This window comes from Cyrtonyx montezumae, unplaced genomic scaffold (genome assembly GCF_038088225.1).
Source record: "Cyrtonyx montezumae isolate F1298 unplaced genomic scaffold, pur_monq_1.0 scaffold_44, whole genome shotgun sequence".
NCBI classification, from domain to species: domain Eukaryota; kingdom Metazoa; phylum Chordata; class Aves; order Galliformes; family Odontophoridae; genus Cyrtonyx; species Cyrtonyx montezumae.
This window is the reverse complement of record NW_027072050.1, coordinates 453,172-477,245: the sequence shown is the minus strand read 5'-3', so window position 1 is coordinate 477,245 and position 24,074 is coordinate 453,172. Positions and strand designations below refer to the sequence as shown.

General features: G+C 59.9%; 5 protein-coding genes across 5 annotated transcripts; 3 read left to right on the top strand and 2 right to left on the bottom strand.

Moving 5' to 3' along the window:
• Positions 1 to 466: 466 nt before the first annotated feature.
• On the top strand, positions 467 to 2,332 carry LOC136055564 (potassium voltage-gated channel subfamily V member 2-like). Its single transcript, XM_065747364.1, has 2 exons — positions 467 to 1,717; positions 2,010 to 2,332. The coding sequence occupies exons 1-2, from the start codon at positions 467 to 469 to the stop codon at positions 2,280 to 2,282; spliced, it is 1,524 nt and encodes a 507-aa protein (XP_065603436.1). The 3' UTR covers positions 2,283 to 2,332.
• Positions 2,333 to 3,027: 695 nt separating this feature from the next.
• On the bottom strand, positions 3,028 to 4,891 carry LOC136055558 (bone morphogenetic protein 2-like). Its single transcript, XM_065747358.1, has 5 exons — positions 4,642 to 4,891; positions 4,398 to 4,534; positions 4,113 to 4,235; positions 3,657 to 3,855; positions 3,028 to 3,440 (listed from the first exon to the last, which is right to left on the bottom strand). Exons 1-5 carry the CDS (start codon positions 4,889 to 4,891, stop codon positions 3,055 to 3,057), a joined length of 1,095 nt encoding a protein of 364 aa, XP_065603430.1. The 3' UTR covers positions 3,028 to 3,054.
• Positions 4,892 to 9,082: 4,191 nt separating this feature from the next.
• On the bottom strand, positions 9,083 to 11,107 carry POLE4 (DNA polymerase epsilon 4, accessory subunit). The gene is made up of 4 exons (XM_065747322.1): positions 10,916 to 11,107; positions 10,617 to 10,701; positions 10,339 to 10,380; positions 9,083 to 9,514 (listed from the first exon to the last, which is right to left on the bottom strand). The coding sequence occupies exons 1-4, from the start codon at positions 11,105 to 11,107 to the stop codon at positions 9,501 to 9,503; spliced, it is 333 nt and encodes a 110-aa protein (XP_065603394.1). The 3' UTR covers positions 9,083 to 9,500.
• A 1,150-nt stretch (positions 11,108 to 12,257) lies between these two features.
• PRAM1 (PML-RARA regulated adaptor molecule 1) lies at positions 12,258 to 16,305 on the top strand. Its single transcript, XM_065747321.1, has 9 exons — positions 12,258 to 12,446; positions 13,373 to 14,042; positions 14,557 to 14,592; positions 14,711 to 14,899; positions 15,082 to 15,136; positions 15,407 to 15,500; positions 15,685 to 15,847; positions 15,934 to 15,967; positions 16,221 to 16,305. Exons 1-9 carry the CDS (start codon positions 12,258 to 12,260, stop codon positions 16,267 to 16,269), a joined length of 1,479 nt encoding a protein of 492 aa, XP_065603393.1. The 3' UTR covers positions 16,270 to 16,305.
• Positions 16,306 to 16,818: 513 nt separating this feature from the next.
• Positions 16,819 to 22,672, top strand: LOC136055590 (excitatory amino acid transporter 5-like). The gene is made up of 11 exons (XM_065747412.1): positions 16,819 to 16,899; positions 17,944 to 18,023; positions 18,201 to 18,413; positions 18,619 to 18,661; positions 19,269 to 19,491; positions 19,809 to 19,908; positions 20,076 to 20,309; positions 20,826 to 21,020; positions 21,198 to 21,332; positions 21,941 to 22,040; positions 22,142 to 22,672. The coding sequence occupies exons 1-11, from the start codon at positions 16,834 to 16,836 to the stop codon at positions 22,277 to 22,279; spliced, it is 1,527 nt and encodes a 508-aa protein (XP_065603484.1). The 5' UTR covers positions 16,819 to 16,833; the 3' UTR covers positions 22,280 to 22,672.
• Positions 22,673 to 24,074: the final 1,402 nt, after the last annotated feature.

Here is a 24,074-nt window from a genome sequence, read left to right as displayed (position 1 = left end):
GGTAACAGCACATCCCTTCTGTGTGTGATGGGACAGGGCAGGTGCATTAGCACTCATGTGCCTTACGAACAACTAGGGCCAAGAGTTGCGTCTGCTGTGGGCGTACAAAGCTGGTACTGACCTTGTGCTCCTGCCCAGCACCCTGGGTGTCCTGCTGGGAAACGGTAACGTGCACCAAACACAAGCAACTAATAAAAACAGAGTAAAGGAATAGTGCAGAGCTGGAATTAGTTCCTTATATAAAGGGTCAGTGCTTCAATCTCGTTAGTGTCTTAAGGAGCAGACACTTAGCTGCCTGCAGCTCCTGTGCTGCAATCTGCTCAGCAATCGGCTTTGGGGACCTGGCAGGTGCCACCACACGGCCACTGCCCGTGGGCAGCAGCTCGGGGCACCTGTCCCAGCAGTGTCTGGAGCAGCGCACCCATGAAGCCGCAGCTGCTGCCCCACAGCCCATAGCTGGAGCACCATGGGGCAGCTGGGGAAGAGGCGTGCGAGTGTCTCTGCCAGCCTGAAAACTGGGGCACGGCGGAGCTGCTGCCGCACGCCGGAGGAGGAGGAGGTGCACATCCCATTTGCACAGGACAGCCTGGTAAAGCAATGGAGCTCCATGCAGAACGTGGCAGACAGGAGCCGGGAGGAAAGCGAGGTTCCCGTTCGAAGGAACAAGTGCTTCCTCAACATTAATGTGGGTGGCAAGTTGTTCCACATCGCCTGCAGGGTGGTGGCCCGGTATCCCATCACCAGGCTGGGGAAGCTGGCCACCTGCACAGACCTTACGAAGAAGCTGCAGCTCTGTGATGACTACTCCGTGCAGAAGAACGAGTACTTCTTTGACAGGGATCCTTCGATCTTCCACTACATCTTCCACTTCTACCGCAGCGGGGTGCTGTGGATAATGGACGAGATGTGCCCCAGTAACTTCATGGAGGAAATCGAGTACTGGGGGATCCACCTGAAGTACTCCCAGCGCTGCTGCCGGATCCTGCTGGAGGAGAAGCAGGATGAGCTCAGCGAGTACCTAAAGATCCAGAAGGAGCTGGAGGCAGAGCTGGAGCCCGTGGACTCAGCACAGCAGTTTGAGGGCAAGTGTTTGGGGAAGTTCCGCAGGGCGATCTGGAACCTCATTGAGAACCCTTACTCCTCCGTCCCGGCCAAGATCATCGCTGTCATGTCGAGCTTCTTTGTGCTCATCTCCATCGTGGGCATGACGCTGAGCACGGTGGAGGAGATGAAGCACAAGACAGGGAAGAAGTGGATGGAGCAGACGGAGATGATCTGCGCCATCTTCTTCACCTCCGAGTACCTCATGCGGCTCATCTCCTCTTCCAGCTTCAAGAACTTCCTGCGGGCAGCGCTCAATGCCATCGACCTGGTGGCCATCCTGCCCTTCTACATCCAGATCCTCTTTGAAAACCTGGACGAAGGAGAGACGCTCTACCACGAGGAGCTGCACAAAGTGGAGAATGTGAGCAAGCTGGGCAAAGTGCTCAAGCTCATCAAGCTCATGCGGATCTTCCGCATCCTCAAGCTGGCACGGCACAGCACCGGGCTCCGCGCCTTCGGCTTCACCATGCGGCAGTGCTACCAGCAGGTCTGCTGCCTCTTCCTCTTCATCGCCATGGGGGTCTTCACTTTCTCTGCTCTCATGCACTCGGTGGAGCACGACGTGCCGGGTACCAACTTCACCAGCATCCCCTACGCGTGGTGGTGGGCAGCGGTAAGGCATGGGCGGAGGGCTGCAGCGTGGCTGTGGGATGGGGGAGAGCCGAGGGGTGCCAGCCCTTCCCTTGTCCCAGCCCCACACGCTCCTTTTCCCAAGCAAACCCACACTCCAACGTCACTGCCTGCCCAAGCCCTGGGGTGAAGCAGCCCCACCCGGCGTGGCTTTGCTGTGTCAGTGCATTGCCCCATAGTGGAGCTGGAGCATGGGTGGGTGATGGCTGTCAGACACACACAGGACAGCAGCAAGGTCACACACGCAGTGCTTTGTCCTCTACCTTCCCCCCCAGGTCAGCCTCTCCACCGTGGGCTATGGGGACACAGTGCCCGACACGGTGCTTGGCCGGATAGTGGCATTCGGCTGCATCTCCTTTGGCATCATCCTCAATGGCATGCCCATCTCCATCCTCTACAACAAGTTTTCGGACTACTACGCCAAGCTGAAGGAGCACGAGAACGAGAACAGCCTCTCGCTGAAGCTCTCCAGGCGGCTCCGCCTGAAGGAGCGCGTCCTGCAGAAGCTGTCGGAGTGCTGCCAACCCGAGCCCCGCGGCCACCACTGAGCCCCAGCACGGGGCTGCTGGGCTGGGGAGCAGCCCCAGGAGCAGCATTAAATAAAGCAGCCACCACTGAGCCCCAGCACGGGGCTGCTGGGCTGGGGAGCAGCCCCAGGAGCAGCATTAAATAAAGCAGCCACCACTGAGCCCCAGCACGGGGCTGCTGGGCTGGGGAGCAGCCCCAGGAGCAGCATTAAATAAAGCAGCCCCACACGGTGCTCTGTCTCGGGTTATTGGCCTGGCATTACATGCAGTGCAGCATCCCTTGTGACAACAGGGAGTTAAATATTCCCCCTGTTCAGCAGCTCCTGCACACTGCTGTGTCCAAGCTGGTGCTTTGCTGTCCCCTTGAGGCATGGCACATGTATGGGACCATGCAGTCACCCCCTCACGCTGCTTGGAGCAGCAGCACGCCCTTCACCCACTGCTTACCCCCCCCGCAGCACCCACCCCATGGTCAGCACTGTCACAGAGCGAACCCCACTGAGAACAGCATGTTTAATAGTTCCTCTGAGCTTGCTTTACAGAACACAGAAATGTACAGACATTTACAGGACACCGGGCAGGCGGTTTTGGTCATATATTAGTGCTCTCACTATGTACATATGGTACAGCTGCTCCCAGGTCAGACTTGAGTCCAACCCTGAGCCTTCCCAGCACCACCACGGTCACACCGAGCAGAGCTGGGCACCCCTTGGCACTGCTCTCCTGCAAAAGCCCGCAGTGGTGCTGAAGAGAGACCCCTGCAGAGCTGCTCTGCATGGGGGGGATCTCTGCCTCAGTGGCAGCCGCAGCTCCCAGCCACCATGTCATCATACTGCTTGAGGACCACGTTCTCATCGTCATCGAAGTAGAGGAGGTTGATGGAGTGGAGCTTGTCGGGCACGCAGCAGGGGCTGCTGACACCTTCACTCAGCTTCAGGGCGTTGATGATGGACTGCACGGTGGCGTGGTTGGTCGGCCGCATGTTCTCACCCAGGGGGAAGGGGCAGGCTCCTTTGCAGTGGTAGGCGTTGTAGCCCCGAGGTGAGATGATCCACCCGGACCAGCCGATCTCCTCGAAGTCCACGGGCAGGGGGTGCCTCTGGCAGGGCTGCAGGCGGTCCAGTGAGCGTGTGCTGCGCGGGCCGGTCAGCTTGGCAGGGAGGTCCTGAGGCTGCGAGGCTGCCAGAAACAAAAACACAGCTCCATCAGTGATTGCATGAGCCTGAAGGGAGGGAGAAAGCGGAGCAACGGTGCTGGCCACCTCTCCATGCAGTCACCAGGAAAGGCAGAGCCACTGGGAGGTGACAGCCCTGCAGTCCCATGGTGGTCACCAGCTAAGCCAGAGCTGGAGCCTGCAGGCATGTACTGGGACACGGCACCATGTGTGGCACCCACCTGGGAGCCCGGCCACGGGCAGGGATGCTCCTCGGCGCCCATCGTCCGTGAACAGGACCAGCATGGGCTTCTTGCTCTCATGCTGGTCCCCGCTGGATGCAAACTGCACAGCAGGGGATTCAAGTGCAGTCCCACCCAGGCCGTGGACTGTCACCAGCAAACCCCGGTTGCTACTCTCATCTTGGGTCCAATCACGAACCTGGGAAAGCAAAAGCAGCGTCACCACCATGGGACAGAGCAGGCACTGTGTCACCAGCAGGCAGCAGGGCGGGTGGTGGGGCAGCACCAGCACCCCGATGGGGCACCCACCCCCACTCCCAGCCCTCCCACCAGGCTGTACACCCCAACCTTGGGCAGGCACTGCCAGCCCACAGCAGGGTGAAATGGGTTAAAATGGGTTACAGAATGGCCTTTTCTTTCCCTCCGTGCCATCCATGTCAGTGTAAGAGCACTCACAGCCTGTGTGATGGCAAAGACCTCCCAGCCCGAGCCCTGCAGCGAGAGCAGCCTGGTCGCCAGCAGCTTCTGTCCTTCGGGGGAGTCTGGCTCGGACTTGTGCAGGATTTGATACACACTGACCTGGGGACAGAGGCAAAGGGCAGTGAGCAGACACAGCCCGGGGGGGTCAACAGCACCAACGACAACAGCACCGGGCACAGCTGGGCACATCCCTGACCCCATCTGCACCCCATCCTGCCCCCCCCGGCCGAAGTGGTCCTATTGGGCTCCCCCCGACCTCACCTGGCAGAAGTGATGCCTCCTGGGCCCCTCAGTGGCTCTCGGCCACAGACGGAAGAGGTGCAGCTCCGCCGTCAGGATCTTCTCGTTCTTGGCCACGCTGGAGAGGACAAAGAGGAACCGCATCTTCTCGCCGTGAGCTGCGGGGAGGGACACGTTGGAAAGTGAAACCAAACAGCCCCTTCCCACAACCCTCTTCCCCCAACCACCCCCCCCCCCCAGCACCGCGGGGCCGCCCATCCCTTACTTCTATCCAGGAAGCTGCGGACCGTGTTGCCCTCCAGGACGTCGGGGTTTTTGGTGACGCCGTCGGCGTTGGCCACCGTGTTGAACAGATCCACCATGTACTGCGGCGGCTGTTTGACGTGGGCCGGGGGGGGCGGGGGGTCCTCCATGCCGAAAACTTCCAGCAGCTTTTTCAGCGCCTCGGCTCGGCGGTTGTCCGGGCACACGGGCCGTGCCAGCGCCAGCAGCAGCAGCAGCACTGTGCCCAGCATGGCTCTGCCGTCCCAGCCCCGGCTCGACTCCCCCCTGCCTCCCCAGCACCGCATTTATAACTCCGCTGGAAAGATGGATTGGAGTCGAACGCGCACATGGGCAATCAGGAAGGTAAAGAGAGCTAATTGCCATGCTAACAAGGTGCAAAGATGGGCACCCTGCACCAATTAGCCCCAGTACACAAGCGGGAGGGGAGGGCTCGCAGCAGCGCGCTGGGGGACGCGGGTCGGGCTGTGCCCCTCGGCGCGGCTGCCCGGCCTGCCTTTGCTCTCCGTAGGAGACTAACTGGTTTTTAATGACAGCACTAATGGGAACAAACAGGAGGACATCAGCCAGGCTGCACCGGGCCGCGTCCCCTCCTGTCCCCACGCTGCTCGTGCTGCCCTGCGTGGCTGCGGGGGCCGGTGCCGCGGGTTGAGAGCCCATCCCATCCCTTGTATCCCCCCCCTCAAGTGGAGAGAAACCTGCCGCTGAAGGCAGTCACACTGCACGGCCAGCTGGCTTCTGTCATTCACCCCACGCTCCGACGGTGAAAGGGCCATTAATGACCCAGAACACACCGGGATGCGACGACGGCCTCGGGTTCATTGACACAGCGCTCTTCCCATCCTCCACACCCCTTCCTTCCCGGGACGCCCCATCCCACGAAGCCCACCCCGCTCCCCCTCCTAGCCCGATTCTGCTCGTGCCCCCCCCGCTGTACGGTGCCAGACACCACACGTGCAGGGCAGCATCCCGGGACGGCGGGGGCAGAGCTGCCAATCGCCCGCGATGTTTATTTTACGAGATGCCGCGAAACATTTTGCAGAGGGTTCACTTCTAACGAGCGCTGCTTCCAACCATGAAGCCATTGTGCCATTTACATACAGCACAGACAGTCTGGCGGGGGTCTCGCAGGAGCCCCACCTGCAGCCCCACACCCCCTGCCCTGCCGGATGGACATCTCTGCCCGGAGCAGACGCTCCTGGATGGGGTCATATGTCCCCCCACCCCCACCCCCTGTGCCCCAGTTCTGCTGATGCAGCTCACCATGCGGAGCTGCGGGATTTCTGCTTTTGGGGGTCAGTCTGCCCCCCTCTCCCCCCCCCACCTGAACGAACCGCTGAAGCATCCCTCGCCTGTCCCCCTCCCACCCCACAGGCGTCAGGGCACGGGATGGCACCGGCAGCTCCGATGCCGGGGATGCATCTCTCTGCATCTCCTCCCTCTCTGCATCTGCTGCCGTGGGGCACCGTCGTCACCGCCGAGTTATTCTCCATCCCTCAAAGCGACCGCTGCGGAGTTCCTGCGAACACAGCTCTGTCCCTGCGGTCCCAAAGTGCTGCCCCGAATCTGCTCAGCTGCTATGCACAAAATCGCCCCGGGAGCTGCAGGGCATCACCGCGGGGCGGTGGGACGGGGCAGCTCACAGCTGTGCTTACCTAAGCAGGGAGGGATCCCCCGAGGAGCAGCGGCCCCAGCTCCTTCCAGCATCAATTTCCTGCAAAGATTTGCAACACAAAAGCCCGAAGATCCCCCTCAGCACCTCACCGGGGACACCCCAGGGGACGGCCCCAATACACAGCCCAAGGAAAGCAGACCCGGAGGGAGAAGGTCTTGGGGACACGGTGTCACACTGCAGGAGCTGTGCTGACGCCGTCTGTAGGGCTGAGCTCAGGAAGCACCCGACAATTAAACTGCTTCTCAAATAAATATCGCTCTGCTCCCTTCATCACCTCCTGAAAATAACCCCAGATGAAGGTTGGTTGTTGCTTTCAGGCTCTGATGGATAAATCCTTATGACAGCCCTGGACCGCTGAGGTGGGGGATGTTTTAACCCCAATATCTCGCGGCTGAGGGGCGACCAGGGGCTGTACCCCCCGGAGCAGCACAGCGCTGTCAGCACGGACCAACCTCGAGTATTTCCCCTTCATCTCACAGCTCTCCAGGCTGTGATGGTCTCACTTGGGCTTCCAAGCAGCGTGCAGGCAGAGAATTAAAATAACCTTTCCCAGGAACCCCCCCCCCCCCTTCTCTGGTGCTGCCAACCTTTAACACAACACCGAACATCTCAGCTTTTACAGGGGAAAAAAAACCAGAAGGAAAGTGGCCCCTGGGACAGTGGGAAACTGGGGGGCGGCAGTCAGCATTTCCCAGTGCTGGGCCATTATCACCGAATGAGCCACCACCCATCAGCCACCCTGGGGACAACCACCGTGCAGCACCTGCCTGTCACACCTCTGGGGCACACGAACCCCCCCAGCCCTGGAAAGGAGCACTTCACGCTGCCTAATGCCCCTATGGAGGTGGGCAGCACCGTGCCCCGACACAGACCCCCCCCCCTTAGGATGGATGGGACCACCGATGTGATTCCCTCTGACACAGCACTGAAGGGACCGACTCAGCTTTACCTCAGAGGTTTTGCTCTGTCCAGAACAATTTGCAATTCTCATTTCTAAGCGGTTTTTAAACCACAGTGTTCACTGGCACAGAGATGAAGGTGCACTTTGGGACGTCAGAAAGGAAGGGCCATTTCTAAGCAGTGTTTTGCAGGGTGATCACCAGGCTGCTTTTCTCACTTTGGGAGGGGACACCTGAGGTCCCCCTCAGTCTGTGGTCACAAAGCGATGGCAAATTGGATTAAAGAAACTTAAGGTATTTTGGACAAGCAGTTTAAATCCACACCCTCTACCTGTGCCAACACTTTGCAGCTGCACATGGAACTGAGACCAGAGCTGCTCCCGAAGGCCACGGACCTTTCCCTGGGAACAAATGGCTCGATTTCCTCCTCTCTCTGCTCACTGAATCCAGGACACCCCACAGTGTCCCTGAGTCTCGCTGCCAGCAATAAACCTCACAACCCAAAGCCTGAGCTCATCCTGAACATGCACAGTACCCAAAAGTTTTGGAGGCAGAATCCAAACACGTTTCCTAACACCGACAGCAGCAGCACCCCGGCTCTCACCCACTGCTTCCCATCCCCAACCAGGCACTCTGAGCTACCCCACCTGATTCCTTAGTCCAACAAGAGGCTGTTTCCACCTGGGTTTGGTCTCGGCACACCTGTACCCTGCTCTCTTTCTGCTTCTGTGAGGGTCAGGGGAGTAAAGTCACTGCAAGACAGCAGCAGGCAGCTCATGGGCTCTCCCCAAAGACAAACCCTGACTGCTCTGCTGCAGGAAAGCATCAGATACAAAACCACATGCCCCTACAAGCCCTCTCCTCTCCTAAGCAAGAGCACCAAACACAACAGAAGGAACTTAGTGGCAAAGAAGGCGCCGTGCAGAGGTGCTGCCCACACACGGACTCGTGTGCTGCTCCTTGGGAAAGGCAAGGAGGGCTCGAGCATCCCAGGTACTTCCAGCAGCCCTCCCTCCCCCAGGAGACAAGAAGGTGAACAGCTTGGAGACAAACGGTGCTGCACACCACCAGCCAACATCTCCTGCTTGCCACTTGCACAAACAGCTCAGCACCCCACGCAGAGATGGCATCTCCAGCACAACAGCCACATCTCAGGCTCCACGCACAATTCCAAGGGCTGCTGGAGGGCAGCAGGGTTTGCTCACAGCCCAGGGAAGCTCCCCTGGGTGCTGTGTTGTTCCCACTGCTCTCCAACTAACTCAGTCCGTGGGAACACGGCCACTTCCAACCACATTCCAAAGGGACACGCACCCTCCATCCCCACTCACTGTTCTCTGTGGGTTTTACCCACACAAAACTCGCTCCTGCCCCTTGGCAGCACCAAAACTGAGACCCAGAGTGGCTCTCTGGCAGCAGACAGTGACACTCTCAGTCTGACAGTGGAAGTCAGGAGGTCTGGACCACAGAGGTCAGATCTCCAGCCCTACTTGCCCAGCCCATGCAGCAGCGACCAGACCCAGCTCCTGGGAATGAAGCAAAGGAGAACTGCAGTGTTCATCTGAACATCAGACACTGCTCACACCTTCTGAACTGGGGATTTACCATTCTCTGACTGAGATCACTTGCAGCTGCAGCAATCACACAACTCCGAGGAAGCTGTACAGCCCTCAAAGCACACCAAGCCCCTCTGGAGCTCAGATGTAGTCCCTGCAGGAGAGCTGGGACTCCTGAGACAGAGCCTCGAGGAAGCGACCACCGAAAGCAGAACACCACAGGGAAGCATCCCTTCCATCCATCCACATCCATGCTGTGAGAACACTGCAGCAGCACAGAGGAGCACTCAAGACCACTCAGCAAAGCACTGCCTTTAATTGTGTCGGCCAAAAAAAACCCAACTAAAACACATACAAAGAAAAATACACTTTCATTAAAAATATATACATATATAAACCACCAGATATTTATAAATCATCAGGTTTATGCCTTGGCATCTGAGCTCTCTGCTCCCTGCCCCGTGGTGCCACAGGGGCAGGGCTGGGAAGCAGCCTGCACTGCAGCAGCAGGGCACAGGGCTCGAGGCCATACATAATACTTACAGGAAAACAAACCACATGCTTTAAATAAAGAACTTACTACGACTTAAACTTTATACAAAGTACTACGGTTGCCCATTTCAGTGTCTCAGCTCCAGGAACTGTGTTTGAGCCCTTGGCACCCCACATGCCACCCCACGTCAGACCCTGCAGCCCTTCTGCACTGCTGACCTGCTCAGTCCAAAGTACCTAAAAATGAAAACAAAGAAAATCAACACTGCCTCAGAGGCCAGAAAGGAAACAGAAAACAACAGAAACCTGGGAATATAGGGAAATATGGTGCTATAGGGGGTGTGGGGAGACTACAGGGGGATGTGGGGCTAGAAGGGACAGATATAGGCCCAGATATAGGGACTATGGGGGGGGGGATGGGAAATACGGGGATATAGGCCTATAGAGAGATAGGGGGCTATAAGTTTATGGGAGGTCTATAGGAGGATGGCCCAGGTTAGAAGGCCCAGATATGGGGGGGAAATAGGGGGATATGGGGCTGCAGGGAGCAGTGGGGGGGCTATAGGGAGATAGCTGGCTGTGAGGAGTTATAGAAGGCTACAGGTTTATTTGGGATGGGCTATAGGAGGATGTGAGGTCATAAGGCCCAGATATAGGGACTGTGCCAATGGGATACTCAGTAACTTAGTGAAGCTGAAGCAAATTACACAGAAGTGACAAAGCACTGCAGCTAAAGAGCAAAACACATGGCTCCAGCTCCATGTGGTGTCCATCTCACCTCTCTGGGAGGGGGAGGGACACAAGTTACACCGCTATTAAAGGTGTGGAGCCAGGAGCTGCACAGATTGCTGAGCTCCTCCATTCAGAAGGGGACAGACTCTGTAGTGGGGTCTGTTGTTAGGAGAAGGGGAGATGGTCTTCAAGGGTGAGCTCCTGGGGGAGCTGTGGGTGCCCCTGTGTGACCACATGGCCCTGGAGGGACTCTTTGCACTGAAACCATTCCATGGTCCTCTCTCAAGAAAAGAGATTACAGAAAAATATCGAAACCAATGGAGACTCACCTTCCAAAAAAGCAAACTCGTCAACAGCTTCGATGGCATTATCTGCAAAGCAGAGCGAAAGGAATCAGTGCATCGCAGCACCCGACTCCAGCGGGGAGTGTCTGTTCTGGGGGCAGCACGTGGAACAGCACAGAACAATAACCACACAGAAAAGGGAACGCGTAACGTCTGGCACATCTCTCTCCCTCATCTTCGGGGCAAAAAGCCGCTCCTACGGCCGCTCCTCCGCGCCGGAACGGATGGAGCCCTCCCCCCCGACCCCCTCCCAGGGCTCATACCCAGGTCCTTCCTCTGCAGCGTTTTCCTCTTCCCTTGCTGTGCGTACACGTAGGCGTCCTTGGCGATGGTTTCCACGAAGAGCTCCTGCGAGGGAAAACCGCCGCAGCTTCACACGGAGCGCCGTGAGGACGACCCAAGCGCTACACCCGCAGAGTTCCCCCCCCTCTACCCCCACCCCCACCCCCACCCCCTCCGAGCTCCGCGTACGCACTCAGCGCACGGTCCCGCTCAAAGCACGGACCGCCCCGTCGAGGCGCACCGCACCGCACCGCACCCCATCCCCACGGCCGCCCCTCACCGCGGCCCTCGCCAGCACGAACACGGCCTCCTGGCTGGCCAGACTGACGTCCGGGTCCGCCTTCACCAGCGCCTTCACTCGGGCCAGCGGCAGCCGGGCGCTGCGGGCCGCTCCCGCACACGGCCCCGCACCGCTCCCACCCGCGTCCTCCCCCGCTGCCACCGCCGCCTCCGGCCCCACCGCCGCCGCCATCCCGCGCCGCGCCTGCGCAGTGCCGCCGGGCGGAGCGTGTCCCGTCACGTCCGCGCCGTCGGGCGCCGCTTCTCGCGGCTCTGCGCCGCTGGAGGGCGCGGCCCCGGAGCTCCGGGCACCGCATCATGTGTCCCCGCGGCCCGGACGTGGTCCTCCGTCCTCACTGTGACCCCGAACTCGGCCCTTCGTCTGCTGTGCCCCAAACATAGAAACTGATGTCATAGATTCATAGAAACACGAGGTTGGAAAGGACCTACGAGATCGTACAGCCCAACCATCCTCCTGCCACCATCCCTACCCGCTGAGCTGCTCCGTCATATCCCACTGCACCTCGTCCAGGTGCTCCTCGAGCAGCTCTAGGGATGATGACTGCACCCCTTCCCTGGGCAGAGCCGTTCCAGCGTCCGACCGCTCTTTCAGAGAAGTTTTTCCTCAGCCCTTCTCTCTCTCTGTGCACCAAACTCAGCCCTTCCCTCTCCCCGTATCCCAAACACAGCCCTGCAGCCCCCACATCATCACCCCCAGACACCCCACCGCCCGCCCACCCCCTGCAAACAGCACCTGAGGTTCCTCTCATCACCTCTGTCCCTGAACCCCCCCCTGCCCCCACCCCCATATTCAGTCTCCCATCACCTCAAGCGCATCCCTCCGGCTCTCCAGCCCCACACAGTCCCCTGAGCCTCCTTCCTCACTGTGGGCTGAGTGATGTGACCCCCGGCCCCGTTGGCTCCCGTCGAGTTGAGCGCTGCTCACCACCCGTGGAGGTCCCCACGGCCACGGACGGGGCTGCGCTCAGCCCGGTGTGCCCGGGGGGTCCCTGTCCACGGGGCTGGAACCGGGTGGGTGTGAAGACCCCCAGATCCCGGCCCTGTGCCGATCCCACGGTGTCGGGTCGCTCCCAAAGCCCCCGCCCGTTTCTGTCCCCAGCGCAGAGCCGCTCCCCCCCCCCCCCCCCCCGTGCAGTGAGGCCGCAGCCGCTTCCTGGCGTTGCACACAGCTCCTTGCCGACCCCGCGTTAGGAAAGAGCTTCTGCTTTCGGTGCTGGGGAGCTCCGCTGCTGCCGGAGGGGTTCCCCTCGCTCAGGTCCTTCTGCTCGGACGGCTCCGATGGTGCTCAGGGGGGAGGAGAGCTCATAGGACGGCGCGTGCAGATGGTGGGTGCGACCCGCGCGGGGCTGCGTGCGGGAGAACCGCGTCCTACCCGCACCCGTACGGGATGGGGTCAATCGGAGCTCTCGGAGCAGCTCCCGGGGTCGGTGCAAGAGCGGATAGCACCGGGTGGGGCTCGGATATGTCGGAGAGGAGACGGCATCGCCGTGCCGCCGAACGCTGTGACCGCGGTGCCGTCCCCCGACGGGGCCACCGGGGCACGGCCCGTGTCCCCGCTCACGGGACAGCTCTGGCTCCGGTGCTCACAAACGCATGAACGGTTCACACCTAAAGCCCCGGTCGTGCTCGGCAGCGCTGCAGGAGCCCATTTTTTTTTAACCGTTTTTTCGCTGCCTTACGTGTGGGATGCGGACGATGTGCGCTGCTGAGACCCCCCCCCCACCGGGCTCTGCCCAGGGACGAGGGGGAACCCGCCCCTATTTAACAGTCCACGTTTGAGCTCTCGCGTCTGAAAATGTCGTGCTGGCTTCTCTGCGCTCCGGCCTTTCTGTTGTGAAAGGAAACGAAGTGATGCAAACGCAAACCGAACCGAAATCCCGGGAGGAGGACTGCAGAGCCCGAGCCGCGGTGGGGCGAGCGGAGCAGAGCGCCGATGTCCGCAACGCTGCGCCCGGGGGCGGGGGGGGGAGGGGAGAGAAGAGGTTGGGGGGGAGAAAAGAGGAGGAGGGGAGAGGACCACCTCTCCCTGAGCGTCGGTTCTTTCCGGGACGGTGCCCGTGACCCCGACGCCCTCAGCGCTGCGCCCCAGTTCCGTGCGGCCTCGACGGGGTGAGCAGCGCAGGAAACGCACCGGTCAGAAAAGTGGGGCAGATCCGCCGCCTCTCGGCCTCTTTTTTCTTTCTGTTGTTTTTTTTTCCTCAGCGAGACGCGTTCCGGCAGCGCCGTCGGGGCTTTCCTCCGAGGGACGGCTTCCGCCCTTTCGAGGGGGAGAGCAGTGCGCGTCCCCGCGGCTGTGGGGTCCGGAGCTGCAGGACCGCTCTGAGCAGAGTGCACTCCTCACCGGGGCGTCTCGGGGAAGCGCTGCCGCGTTCTCCGTGGGTGGTGGAGTCGTTTTCCTCCGTCATGGCATAACCGCATCTTTCCTTAATTCCCGCAGGCGCACCCGGAGGGGAAGGGGGAGACGGGGCGACATCTGCGAGCAAAGCTGAGGGACGGCAGGAAACCTCCCCCCGCAGCGGGCGGCCGTGCAGGGCGTCCCCCCGCAGCTTCCCCCGCGACGGAGCCGGGACGGGCGCCTGCACCGGGCTCCAAGGGCGAGCAGCCCCCCACGATCCCCCTCTCCGGGAGGGTGGGCGTCATCGGGACCCCTCCGCCGCGCAGCAAAGCTCAGAGTGAGGGGCCCGGCTCCCCCCCGATGCCCGTTCCCCATAGCACGGAGTGGATGGCTCGGCTGAAGAAGGGCGTCGCTTCGAGCTCCGGTTCGCACCCCACCGCCGCCAAACCGGGAGGACGGGACGCGGTGCACGACATCAAGGGGGTCGGAGCCACCTCCCATCCCCCCCCGAGGGACCCACCCCCGCAGAAATGGCCGCTGCTCAAAGATAGGGCCGCTCCGGCACCCCACGCCGCAGCCGCGGCCGCCGAGGGTGGGATCCGGGGCTCGGGGCATCCCCCACGCAGGAAACCGCTGCCGCACGCCGCGCTGCTGGGGGCGAGGCCGGCCAAACCCCGGCGGCCTCCGGGGGTAGATCTGGAGAAGTTCCATAGGGCTGCACCCCACGGGGGGGGCGGACACGCTGCTGCGGGGCCGCGGAGCACTGCACTGGGTATGGGGTATGGGGATGGATGGGGATGGGTACGGGGTGAGGATGGGGATGGGGTGGAGAGGGGTATGGCATGGGGATGGGGATGGGATGGGGATGGGATGGGTACGGGATGGTACAAGGTGAGGAAGGGATGAGGAGAGTATGGTGTGGGGGTGGGTATGGCATGAGGATGGGTATGGGTATGAGGTGGGGGCACAGGGCACGGGCAGAGCTCGGGTCGATGGGAGCACGCTGCCAGCTCGGTGTCTTCCCCCCCTGCAGCGCGGGGCTCAGTGCTTTGTGGCCGTGCCCGCGTCTGTTTGGCACAGCCCCCACTGCGGTCCTGGCAGAGCAGTGACCTTCCCTCCGTGTGTCCTAAGGGCTGAGGGTCTCTTTGTCTTCTGGGTTGCTGGATGTGCTGCTGGCTTTGTCGCCCGCCCCCCTCTGCTCCAGCACCTCCCTGGGGGGGGGCCCTGACCCCCGGAGCTGAGCTGCAGGCCCCAAAGAACCGCTCGTTGCCCCCTCTGTCCCCCAGGTTACCCAATGCCGTTCCCACCGCGGGACGCTCTGAGCGCTGCGGGGTTAGTACTGCGGAGGCACTTTTATTTCGGGGATCTCTGACCCAATGGGAAGAGCGTGAGGGGAAACGGTGGGAGGGTGGGTCGGGACCCCCCATGATGCACCCCCAGCGGTGCGGACGTTGTCCTGGGCGGCTGCACAGCTCCCTGACAGCGCTCTGCTCCGTCCCAGCGGCGAAGAGGAGATATACGACGACGTTGAGAGCGTTGAGCTGCTCAGGAGAGATCAAAGCTTCCCACCACCCCCCACGTTCCGGCCGCCAGCAAACCTCCACCCCAGAGGAGGTGGGGGCACAGGGGGTAGGTGTGGGGCGGGGGGGTGTCCAAAAGGATGGAGGGCAGCCAGTGGGGCCGGTGACGTCAGCCCCGCTTGGTCCCAGGGATACAGATGCACCCGGGGGTGTGGGCACCCTGGGAGCCATGGGGAGCAGTGCTCTCAGCCTCCACCACCCCGCGTAGCCCTCTCTGTGCTTGGTTTTCAGGGGGAGGTGCTGCTCGGGCCCCCAGCACGGTGGCACTGCTGGCTGCTGCACAGAGGTAACAAGGGGAGGGAGAGTGTGTATGTGAGGGTGAGCTCTTCCCCGTGGGTCCTCAGCCTGCAGAGATCCCTCGGTGCTTTGTTGTTTGGTGGTCTCTGCTGGGGCTGCAGTGAGAACCAGTCCACGGAGCCCCAGTGGCACTGGGAGGGGGATGGATGGAGGGGGGGGCTCACCTCTGGGCGCTGGGAGGAACCCGGGAGAGGGCACCAACGGGGGGAGGTGGGAGGGGGTGAGCCAAACCTTCCCACCACTCACATCACCTCTGCAGAGAAGCTCAGAGCTCCCGGAAGACGAAGCCAATGACGCTCAAGGAATGCAAGAAGGAAGAGAAAGCAGACAGGGAATTTCAGAAGAAATTCAAGGTGAGCAGCGAGGAGCGGTCGCTTTTCCCTCTGAGCTGTGCAGGAAGGATGCTGTGCAGGGGGGCTGTGTGCCGGCAGGCCGCCCCATGGAGGACCCCCCCAGGACCGACCGCCCCACAGCGCTGTGCTTCGGAGAAGTGCTGTTTCCATAGGGGAGCTCGGCCAGCCCTCCTCTGTGTTTCAGTTCGAAGGGAGCATCGCCGTCCTGACCCGGATGATGGTCGACCCTGCAACGACGGAGAAGAGGGGCGGGGGGAAGAACCTGCCGCTCAGACGGGGTGAGATTCTCGATGTCATTCAGTTCACCAATAAGGAGCAGATCCTTTGCCGGAACAGCCAGCGGAGGTGTAAGTCGGCCGCTGCTCAGCATCCCTCCTTCCCGGCCCCCCCCGGGGGTGCACAGCCCCACACGCTTTCCCCCACTCTGTTGCAGACGGTTATGTGCCCCGGGCCGCGATGCTGCACCTGTGAGTACCCCTTCCCAGCCCTTTCTCGCAGCACCGACCCCCCCAGGCCCAACCCCCCCAGCCGTGGCAGTGACCGATGGCCGCGGGGAGATGTGCCCTTCCTGGGGACAATCTGCTGTCCCACCTCTGCGGAGGAGCGGCCGGGGGTGGGGTGGGGGCACAGGGGACAGCGATGGGGCAGAGCAGCAGCAGAGCTGCCCCATCGCGGTGGGGGTTGTAGAAGCCCGGGCCGCTCACAGCTTTTCCCCTCCAGGGACACGGACATCTACGACGACGTTGATCTGTACGGTGGGTGTGAGTGAAGCGCTGCCGGACCCACGTGCCCCGGGCAGAGCCCCCCCCCCCCCCGGGGTCGGCCCCGCAGAGCGGAGCTTTGTTCCGTTTGCGTGAAACGTGGCACTCATTTGCGTGGTCTTTTCTGTGTTCTTCGGTTGTTTGTTTGTTTTTCTGCGTGGTCGTGCCATAACGGAGCACTTCCACCAGCGCGGACGTGGGGTGGGGACGGGGCTGCGATCGCTGCCCGAACACCGCAACCGGAGCCGGGAACGGATCGTTCAGGGGTGGGAACGGAGCTCCACCCGCGCTCCCCGCGGGGTGCGGAGCAGCGGGGAACGGAGGGTTAAACCTCCGCGCTCACCCGCGGAAAGCCGAGCCCAGATTAAGCGCTGCGGGGACGTCACTTTCCGTTCCGGGGGGGGCTCCGGGTGGGGATTACGGAGCCGCACACGGAGCGCTGCGGTGCGGAGCCGCTGCTGAGCGGGACCATGCGGGAGCGCGCCCGCCTGGGCTCACTGTCCGTGAGCTCCGCGCACCTCTGGGCGCAGCTGCGGACCTTCTGGCGCAGGAACGGCCTCCTGACCCTGTCCATGCTGTCGGTGGCCGTCGGCTGCCTGCTGGGCTCCCTGCTGCGGGCGCTGGAGCTGACGGAGCTGGTAAGGACGGGGCGGGAGCGAGGGCGGCGCGGATGGGCTCCTGCCCGACACAGCAACCTCTCCCGGATGGGTTTTCTTCTTTTGGCACCAGAACTGCTCGACAAACCCCACATCCCTCCGCTGGGGACCCCTTTTGGACTGCAGGGGGTGGGGGAGCACGGCTGTGCCCGGTGCCGGCTGCTACCCCACGGCACGGGGCAGCGGCGCCGATGTCCCACAGCCGTTTGTGCTCAGCGTCTGGGAGAGTCCCGGCACAAAGCACAGCGGACTCCCAGGGGTCCTCTGATGTTCCCGAAGAGCCGTTAGATGTCACCGCGCTAAAATCACAGCGGTCTTAACTCAGCCCCGATCTGCGGGATGCTCATCTGCTACCGGCACAGCCCCGCGTAACCTGCGGGGATTTGGCACTTGTCACTTCAATTACACACTGCAGCATCACTGCCCGGAGCGAGGATGATCTGACTTAAGTGAAGAGGGGTGTAATCCCACTGCACCCCAATGCACGTGGGCTGTGAGAGCGGCAGCATCCCGCTGCTCCCAGTCCTGCCCTCACCCCACGGCCACCTGACAAATCCACGTGGCACTGGGGAAGGTTGGGAGGAGGATGGATGGATGGAGGGAGGGAGGGAAGGAGCCTCCAGAAGGATGTGGATGGAGGGAGGGATGGCAGAGGGATGGATGGATGGAGGGACAGACAGATGGCGGATGGGCAGGAGGAGGGGGGCAGGTGGGCACCCAGAGGGGTTGGGGCACTTCTGCACTCTGATCCCGGGGAGAAGTGCAGTGACATTTGGAACAACCCAAGTGTGGCCATGGGGCTGTTCCCAGAGGGAGATGGGCCCAAGGATCGGCCTCACACCCCTCCCCAACCCCTGGCTGGATTTCCCCCGGGGATGGTATTTCTTACCCCCAGCAGTTCTGGCAGGGGATGGGCAGGGAAACCACACCTTCACACATGGGAGCCAAGCTCACGTCTGGGTCCCCTCTGAGCCCTTTGCTCACGGTCAGCACACACCTCCCCACTGCCAACGCTGTTTCCTGCAGGAGAAGCAGTACTTCTCCTTTCCTGGAGAGCTGCTCATGAGGATGCTGAAGATGCTGATCCTGCCGCTGATCACCTCCAGGTGAGATATCATCACCTGCATCTCCAGGACTGTGAGACAGAACACACAGCTGCTGTGGCCTGGAGCTCAGTGGGGTGGGAGCAGAGCAGGGGTGCATGGGGAGCTCCGACGAGGATCCCCAATGCTGGCCCCACACAATCTGGGAGCAGGTGCTGAGCACGGTGTTTCCTGGTGCAGCCTCATGTCCGGGCTGGCCACCATGGAGCCCAGGGCCTGTGGGAAGATGGGGGTGATCACCATCACCTATTACCTTTGGACCACTTTCGTGGCGGTGACCGTCGGGATCATCCTGGTGGTCAGCATCCACCCCGGCGCGGCCGCGCAGAAGGAGAACGACTCATCAGGGAAAGTGGTGCTCAGCTCCGCCGACGCGCTGCTGGATTTGATCAGGTGCATTGTGGGGTCTGGGAGCGGTGTGGGGGCTGTGGGCCATGAGTTCCTGGTAACACCGTGGCACACCGGGCTGCACCACTCCTCCTCTCGGCCTCTTCACCGTGCTGCACCACCGTGCTGCACCACTCCTCTCTGCGGGTCACCGCAGGGCTGCCCCCAGCTCCCCTGCAGCTTTAACCTGTGCACTACTGCTCTATTCCAGGAACATGTTCCCCTCCAACTTGGTGGAAGCTTCCTTCCAGCAGGTGAGCGATCGGCCCCAGCCCCAGGAAACCTGGCCTCCCTGGTCTGCACACAACAGTCGTGCCCTGCTGCTGTGTGGTGGCTTCCCAGCCCCAGAACCAGCCCCGGCTCCATCCAGAGTCCCATCCCCAGTCCCAACCCAGCATCAGCTCCAGTCACAGCCCAGTCCTGACCTCATCCCCATCCCCACCCCATCTCCATTTCATCCCTATCACAAACCCATTCCCATCCCCATTCCATCTCCATCCTCACACCCAGCCCCATCCCCATCCCTGCCCCCTCCCATCCCCATCCCAGTCCCAGTGGGGTCAGGAAGCAGGGCAGAGCGGTGGGGGCAGGAAGACTGGACTGAAGGAGATGGGGAAGGGATGGGTAGGGTGCATGGAGAACAGCAAGCTCATGGCATTGGGAGTTCTGGGACACCCAGGCTGGGGCTGGAGGGGCCCATCTGTAGGGACTGCAATGTTTCTGCATCCCATCCTGGACTGGGATCCCAATGACAGCCGCTGCTTCCCTGCACTACTTCTTGCTTCACCAGTGAACCGTCAGGGCCACACACTGGAGCCTGCTGCCCAAGGGACGTTAACTGCTGGTTTGCTTCCATCCCAGTATCGAACCATTATTGTCCCGGTGGTGAAGTCTCCACGGTTCCCAACGATACCGGGGAAATCCATCAGCTTTATCTACTTTGCACCGGATGAGGAAAACCCTGCAATCCACCGGCCCGTGTTTCTTGAGCTAACACCATCTCCCGAAATGACGTACAGGACCCTGCCAGGGACCAGCAATGAGATGAACGTCCTCGGGATTGTCATCTTCTCTGCGACCATTGGTACCTGAGGAGGAGGAGGAGAGGAGGAAGCCGGGGTGGGGGGGGTGGGGGGAAAGAGTAGGAGGCAATGAGATCAGCGTGGGCCGGATTATGGGGAGAGGTGAGGGCGAGGAGCTTGAGCTTAGCGTATCAGGAACCTGAGAGCCAATCCGAGGATTTGGGGTGTGGGGGCAGCATGGTGAGGACAGCACCGGGGCACTGACGGAGCTGTCAGCAAAAAGCCAGTGTGTCCCTCTCTACATTCCCCCAGCTGCAGCCCGAGGGCACGCGGTGCCGCGCCCGGGTACTGCTCAGTAGCACCGTGTGTTGGGCTGTAGGGCTCCTGCTGGGAAAGATGGGTGAGCGAGGAGCGCCGCTGGTCAACGTGTGCCAGTGTCTGAACGAAGCCGTGATGAAGATCGTCTCCATGGCCGTCTGGTGAGTCCGCTCACCGTCGGCTCTGCTCTTTCCTCACCCACTCGCTGGTGCTGATGCCAGTCCTGCAGCACCACGTATCTGTTGTGAGCAATGGCCTCAGTGCAGCGTGGCTGCCATCACTGCTGTGCTGCTTGGTCCTCATAAACGCTTGTCTTTATTCTTGGTAGGTACTTCCCCTTCGGCATCGTGTTCCTCATTGCTGGAAAGATCCTGGAGATGGAAGACCCAAGGGTTACAGGCCAGAAGCTGGGGCTGTATGCCATCACCGTGGTGTCAGGGCTGGCCATCCACGGACTCGTGCTCTTACCTCTGCTCTTTATGCTCATCACCAAGAAAAACCCCTATGCTTTCATTAAGGGGATACTGCAAGCTTTGCTGATCGCCTTAGCTACATCCTCCAGGTATGAAAATGTCTGAAATTCGTGGGTACAGCCTGGATGGGGTGTGGGTCACTTGTGGGGGATGTGGTGGCACGCAGGACTGGCTGTGTGACAGAAGAGATGCACTGCAGACATCAAGAAAGATATAAATTTAAAAGAGATCCCTCCTGGCAGCAGTGAGAAATGGGATGCTCAGCACTGCCCCACTGTCACAGCACCTTCACACTCGGCTCCAGCAGCCCCTGCATTACAGCTTTGTGATGGGCAGAAGGAAGAGTGGCCGCACCGTGCTGGGACCCAGCAGGGCTGGGGGGGCTCTGAGTTACCCCGCTGGCACTGCAGCCTTATTGCCTGGTCAACGCCGTGTGCTCCATGCATCCTCCAGGTGCTGTAAGCCAAAGAGGGCAGGCAGCTTCCATCACTACAGCAATCCGTGTAACGTTACATTCTAGAGGATGTGCATTTCTACACTGCTCGCCTGCTTGTTCCAAAGGCAGCACTGCAACGAACGACGACTTACTGCTCCTTGCTCTGCAGCTCAGCGACCTTGCCCATCACCCTCAAGTGTCTTCTGGAAAACAACGGCATAGACCGGCGCGTGGCACGCTTTGTCCTCCCTGTCGGTGCCACCATCAACATGGACGGCACGGCGCTGTACGAGGCGGTCGCTGCCATCTTCATCGCTCAGGTCAACGAGTACGACTTGGATTTGGGGCAGATTGTGACAATAAGGTACACGTGCACAGCAGTGGGCAGCAAGGTGCAGGCACCACATCCCGCTCTCCACTGGGGGATGAGCCTGCTGATGTGCTGTCTGCAGTGCTGGAACCTCCCAGAGCTCACCCTGGTCCATAGAGAACGTCCACATCACCTTCAGAGGACGCTAACCCCGCAGCCTTCTCTCCACAGCATAACAGCGACTGCGGCAAGCATTGGGGCGGCCGGGATCCCGCAGTCGGGACTCGTCACCATGGTCATCGTGCTGACCTCAGTGGGGCTGCCAACCACCGACATCACACTCATCATCGCGGTGGACTGGGCCCTGTAAGTCCTTCCCAGGTGCACAGTGTGCGGTAGTAGGGACTCACTGGGACTTCCCTCTAGAAATGGGAATGGGGACTGACCTCAGAACGAGGCCAGAAGCCAAGCGTAAGCTCATTCCTTTTCCCTTTCTTTTCCCAAAACGCCCTATGATAACAACAGGCAAAAACTTCTTACTTGACTGTTTGGAGTGCCCACCACTGCCACTACTGTGCACCACATCTTTGCCAGAGGTCTCAAATAAGTTCAGAAAAAAAATAGCATGGATGTGTACTTGCAGGAGATAGGGAAGGACCTGTGGATGCCACTGAAGAGGTGGAAAAATGATGCTGCTTAGGACAGAAGCATGACCTGCAGAATAAAACCATGCAGCAAGAAATGGGCACACCCAATAGGCAGCATGTATCTTACACGCTGCGTGTCATCAGGAGGGAAGTGACACTGGCCTTCCTGGGGCTGGGGCAGCCTTGTCCTGGTGGGTGAGGAGCAGGATGGTCTGGAGACAAGAAGTACAGGAGCTCCGTACCCCTCTGCGTGCAGGGGTGGCAGGGCTGCACCCTGCAGAGCCATTCAGCACCACGGTCTGCAGCCTCAGCACTTCTCTCTTCCAGGGACCGATTTCGGACCATGACCAACGTCCTTGGGGATGCACTGGCTGCTGGCATCATACAACATGTCTGCGAGAAAGACTTTGCCCCAAAGCCCCCGAAGGTACGGCCAACCCATCTAGGAGCACCGGGCACTCTGAGGCCACGCAGGCACAAAGAACACGGTGGGTTAAGAAACTGAAGCATTTTTACCTTTTTTTGCAGCAAGATCCAGTGAGAGACACAGAGAAGTTTCCTTCTGCAGAGCCCCCACTTCTGCATCCCAAAGACAACGTGATTGAACTGCTTGAGGATGCTCTGTTTGAGCAGATGGGAGTGCACTACAACATCTGCCAGGTGTAGGTCGCAGCACTCCCACCCCAGGACCTTGGTGCTAAGCATTCCCAATGCCACGTAGAGCTGCTCACAAGATGAAGGCCTTACCTGGGGCAGCAAACCCCTCTCTATCCTTTCTACCCCACTGCTCAGAGACGAGGACATGCCTGCTCTGGCTGCCCCACCTACAGCAGTTGGGGTTACAGCACAGCCCTGTCCCCTACATTGAGGCCGCTCGGGGGGATTGGGAAATAGCAACGAGGTGATGGCAGAGAGCAGCAGAGATGGAACTGAAGCTGTCACCTTATGGCAGCAGCCTCTATCTGCTGCCCAGGCTGCATGCCATAATGTGTAAATGGTTATTTTAGAACCTTTATATATATATACCAATACATACTGATATATATTACATACTAACATATACATGCATATCTTTTAGAGTGTCATCTGAAAAACTAAGTGTAACTCTTGCCCAGAGCCCAAAGCCACAGCTGAGCAGAACAGGTGCTGCAGCAGCAGCCAGTGTGCTGCATCAGTTTATCAGCACTACTCCAGTGCAGCTGTGCTGATTTCCCAGCTGAGGATCTGCTCCTAAGTTCAAATTCCCATTCCAATGAAAGCCTTAAAACACATCTCCCGAGGGCATCCTTCTCCACAAAAGCCTTTTGCACACAGTTCTGTGTGTTGCTGGACGCATTTACCTCTTGTGATGCCACCACATCCCCTCTCCTGCCCTGGGGTCATCATAGCTGCCACAACACGATGCTCATGAAAGCAGTTTAAATTCACACTGACATCACTGAATTTCTCTAAAACGTGACACAACCCACAGGGAAATGAATTGAGCTACTCCTATTACTCAGGTGAAGGCAGATGAGGGTAGCTAGTGAGCTGATGAGGACTGGGGTTAAGTCCAACAGCACCAGCAGTCATGCATCCAACTCCAAAATGTCAGTGTGGCATTCTCCATTCTGAGTAACGTGAGTGCATCAGAAGCTGAGGGACAGGAGGTTTCCAGAAGCCACGAAAGCCACTGAGAATGGGCCCAAAGTCACTGGGCAGCACCAGGAGCAGTGCTGTCCCCCTCTGCCCACCAGGACTGTGAGACAAGTGGGAATGGGGTGAACTGAAGGATTCTGCTCAGCACACTGAAAACTACTTCAGCCTCAAAAATATTGTGTACTATATCTTAATAAAGCTGGGAGAACAAGTGGGCAAAGGAACTAGGTTCTCTGAGCATTATCTTGCTGATAAAAATCACTGAAAGCTGCTTCTATGCAACAAAACCCCCAGCTGTATGCTGAGAGGCATTGCTCTTCCTGTGCACTTGTTGGTACAGACATCCATCACAGGATGTTCTCAGTGAAGTACCCCTTAATTCTCCTGTATGCTGGAAGGAGCAGAAAAGATGCTCCTCTGGATCTTCGGATGTGGATGGAGAATGGCCACGTTCTGCCGTACACAGTGAGGACTGTGGTCAGTGTTTGCAGCTCTCACAGTTTGTGGTCACATCAATTCCCACTACAAGGAATTGAAATAAGGAAGTAAATGAAAAGAGAGGAAGGGGGAAAGGCAGACGGGTCCTGCCCCACTCTCACTATGCAGACATTCAGTCCTGAAAGGAGCAGTTCAGATAGATGGATGTGCTAATTTAAGAACGCGGCTCACGTTTCTGGCACATCACTGCTCCACTCACCTGCAGCCAGCTCACCTCAGAACCCACCATTCACGGTCCTCCCATGTGCAGAACCACAACCACATGGTTATTGGGGCTCTTCTAGAAGTCCTCATTTGTCTGCAAAGCATTACCCCATGCCACAGT

Bases quoted from the DNA above. Each gene is read 5' to 3' on its own strand.
- LOC136055564 (XM_065747364.1), top strand. From the start codon at position 467: ATGGGGCAGCTGGGGAAGAGGCGTGCGAGTGTCTCTGCCAGCCTGAAA. The intron at 1,718-2,009 runs GTAAGGCATGGG...CTTCCCCCCCAG, and splicing joins ACGCGTGGTGGTGGGCAGCG to GTCAGCCTCTCCACCGTGGG.
- LOC136055558 (XM_065747358.1), bottom strand. From the start codon at position 4,891: ATGCTGGGCACAGTGCTGCTGCTGCTGCTGGCGCTGGCACGGCCCGTG. The intron at 4,535-4,641 runs GTAAGGGATGGG...CCCTCCCCGCAG, and splicing joins CCGCAGCTTCCTGGATAGAA to CTCACGGCGAGAAGATGCGG. The intron at 3,856-4,112 runs GTGAGTGCTCTT...TTGCTTTCCCAG, and splicing joins TCTTTGCCATCACACAGGCT to GTTCGTGATTGGACCCAAGA.
- POLE4 (XM_065747322.1), bottom strand. From the start codon at position 11,107: ATGGCGGCGGCGGTGGGGCCGGAGGCGGCGGTGGCAGCGGGGGAGGAC. The intron at 10,702-10,915 runs GTGAGGGGCGGC...TTTCCCTCGCAG, and splicing joins TCGTGCTGGCGAGGGCCGCG to GAGCTCTTCGTGGAAACCAT. The intron at 10,381-10,616 runs GTATGAGCCCTG...TCTGCTTTGCAG, and splicing joins GCTGCAGAGGAAGGACCTGG to ATAATGCCATCGAAGCTGTT.
- PRAM1 (XM_065747321.1), top strand. From the start codon at position 12,258: ATGGTGGGTGCGACCCGCGCGGGGCTGCGTGCGGGAGAACCGCGTCCT. The intron at 14,043-14,556 runs GTATGGGGTATG...TCTGTCCCCCAG, and splicing joins GCCGCGGAGCACTGCACTGG to GTTACCCAATGCCGTTCCCA. The intron at 15,848-15,933 runs GTAAGTCGGCCG...ACTCTGTTGCAG, and splicing joins CCGGAACAGCCAGCGGAGGT to ACGGTTATGTGCCCCGGGCC.
- LOC136055590 (XM_065747412.1), top strand. From the start codon at position 16,834: ATGCTGTCGGTGGCCGTCGGCTGCCTGCTGGGCTCCCTGCTGCGGGCG. The intron at 18,662-19,268 runs GTGAGCGATCGG...CTTCCATCCCAG, and splicing joins TGGAAGCTTCCTTCCAGCAG to TATCGAACCATTATTGTCCC. The intron at 20,310-20,825 runs GTATGAAAATGT...CTTGCTCTGCAG, and splicing joins GCCTTAGCTACATCCTCCAG to CTCAGCGACCTTGCCCATCA.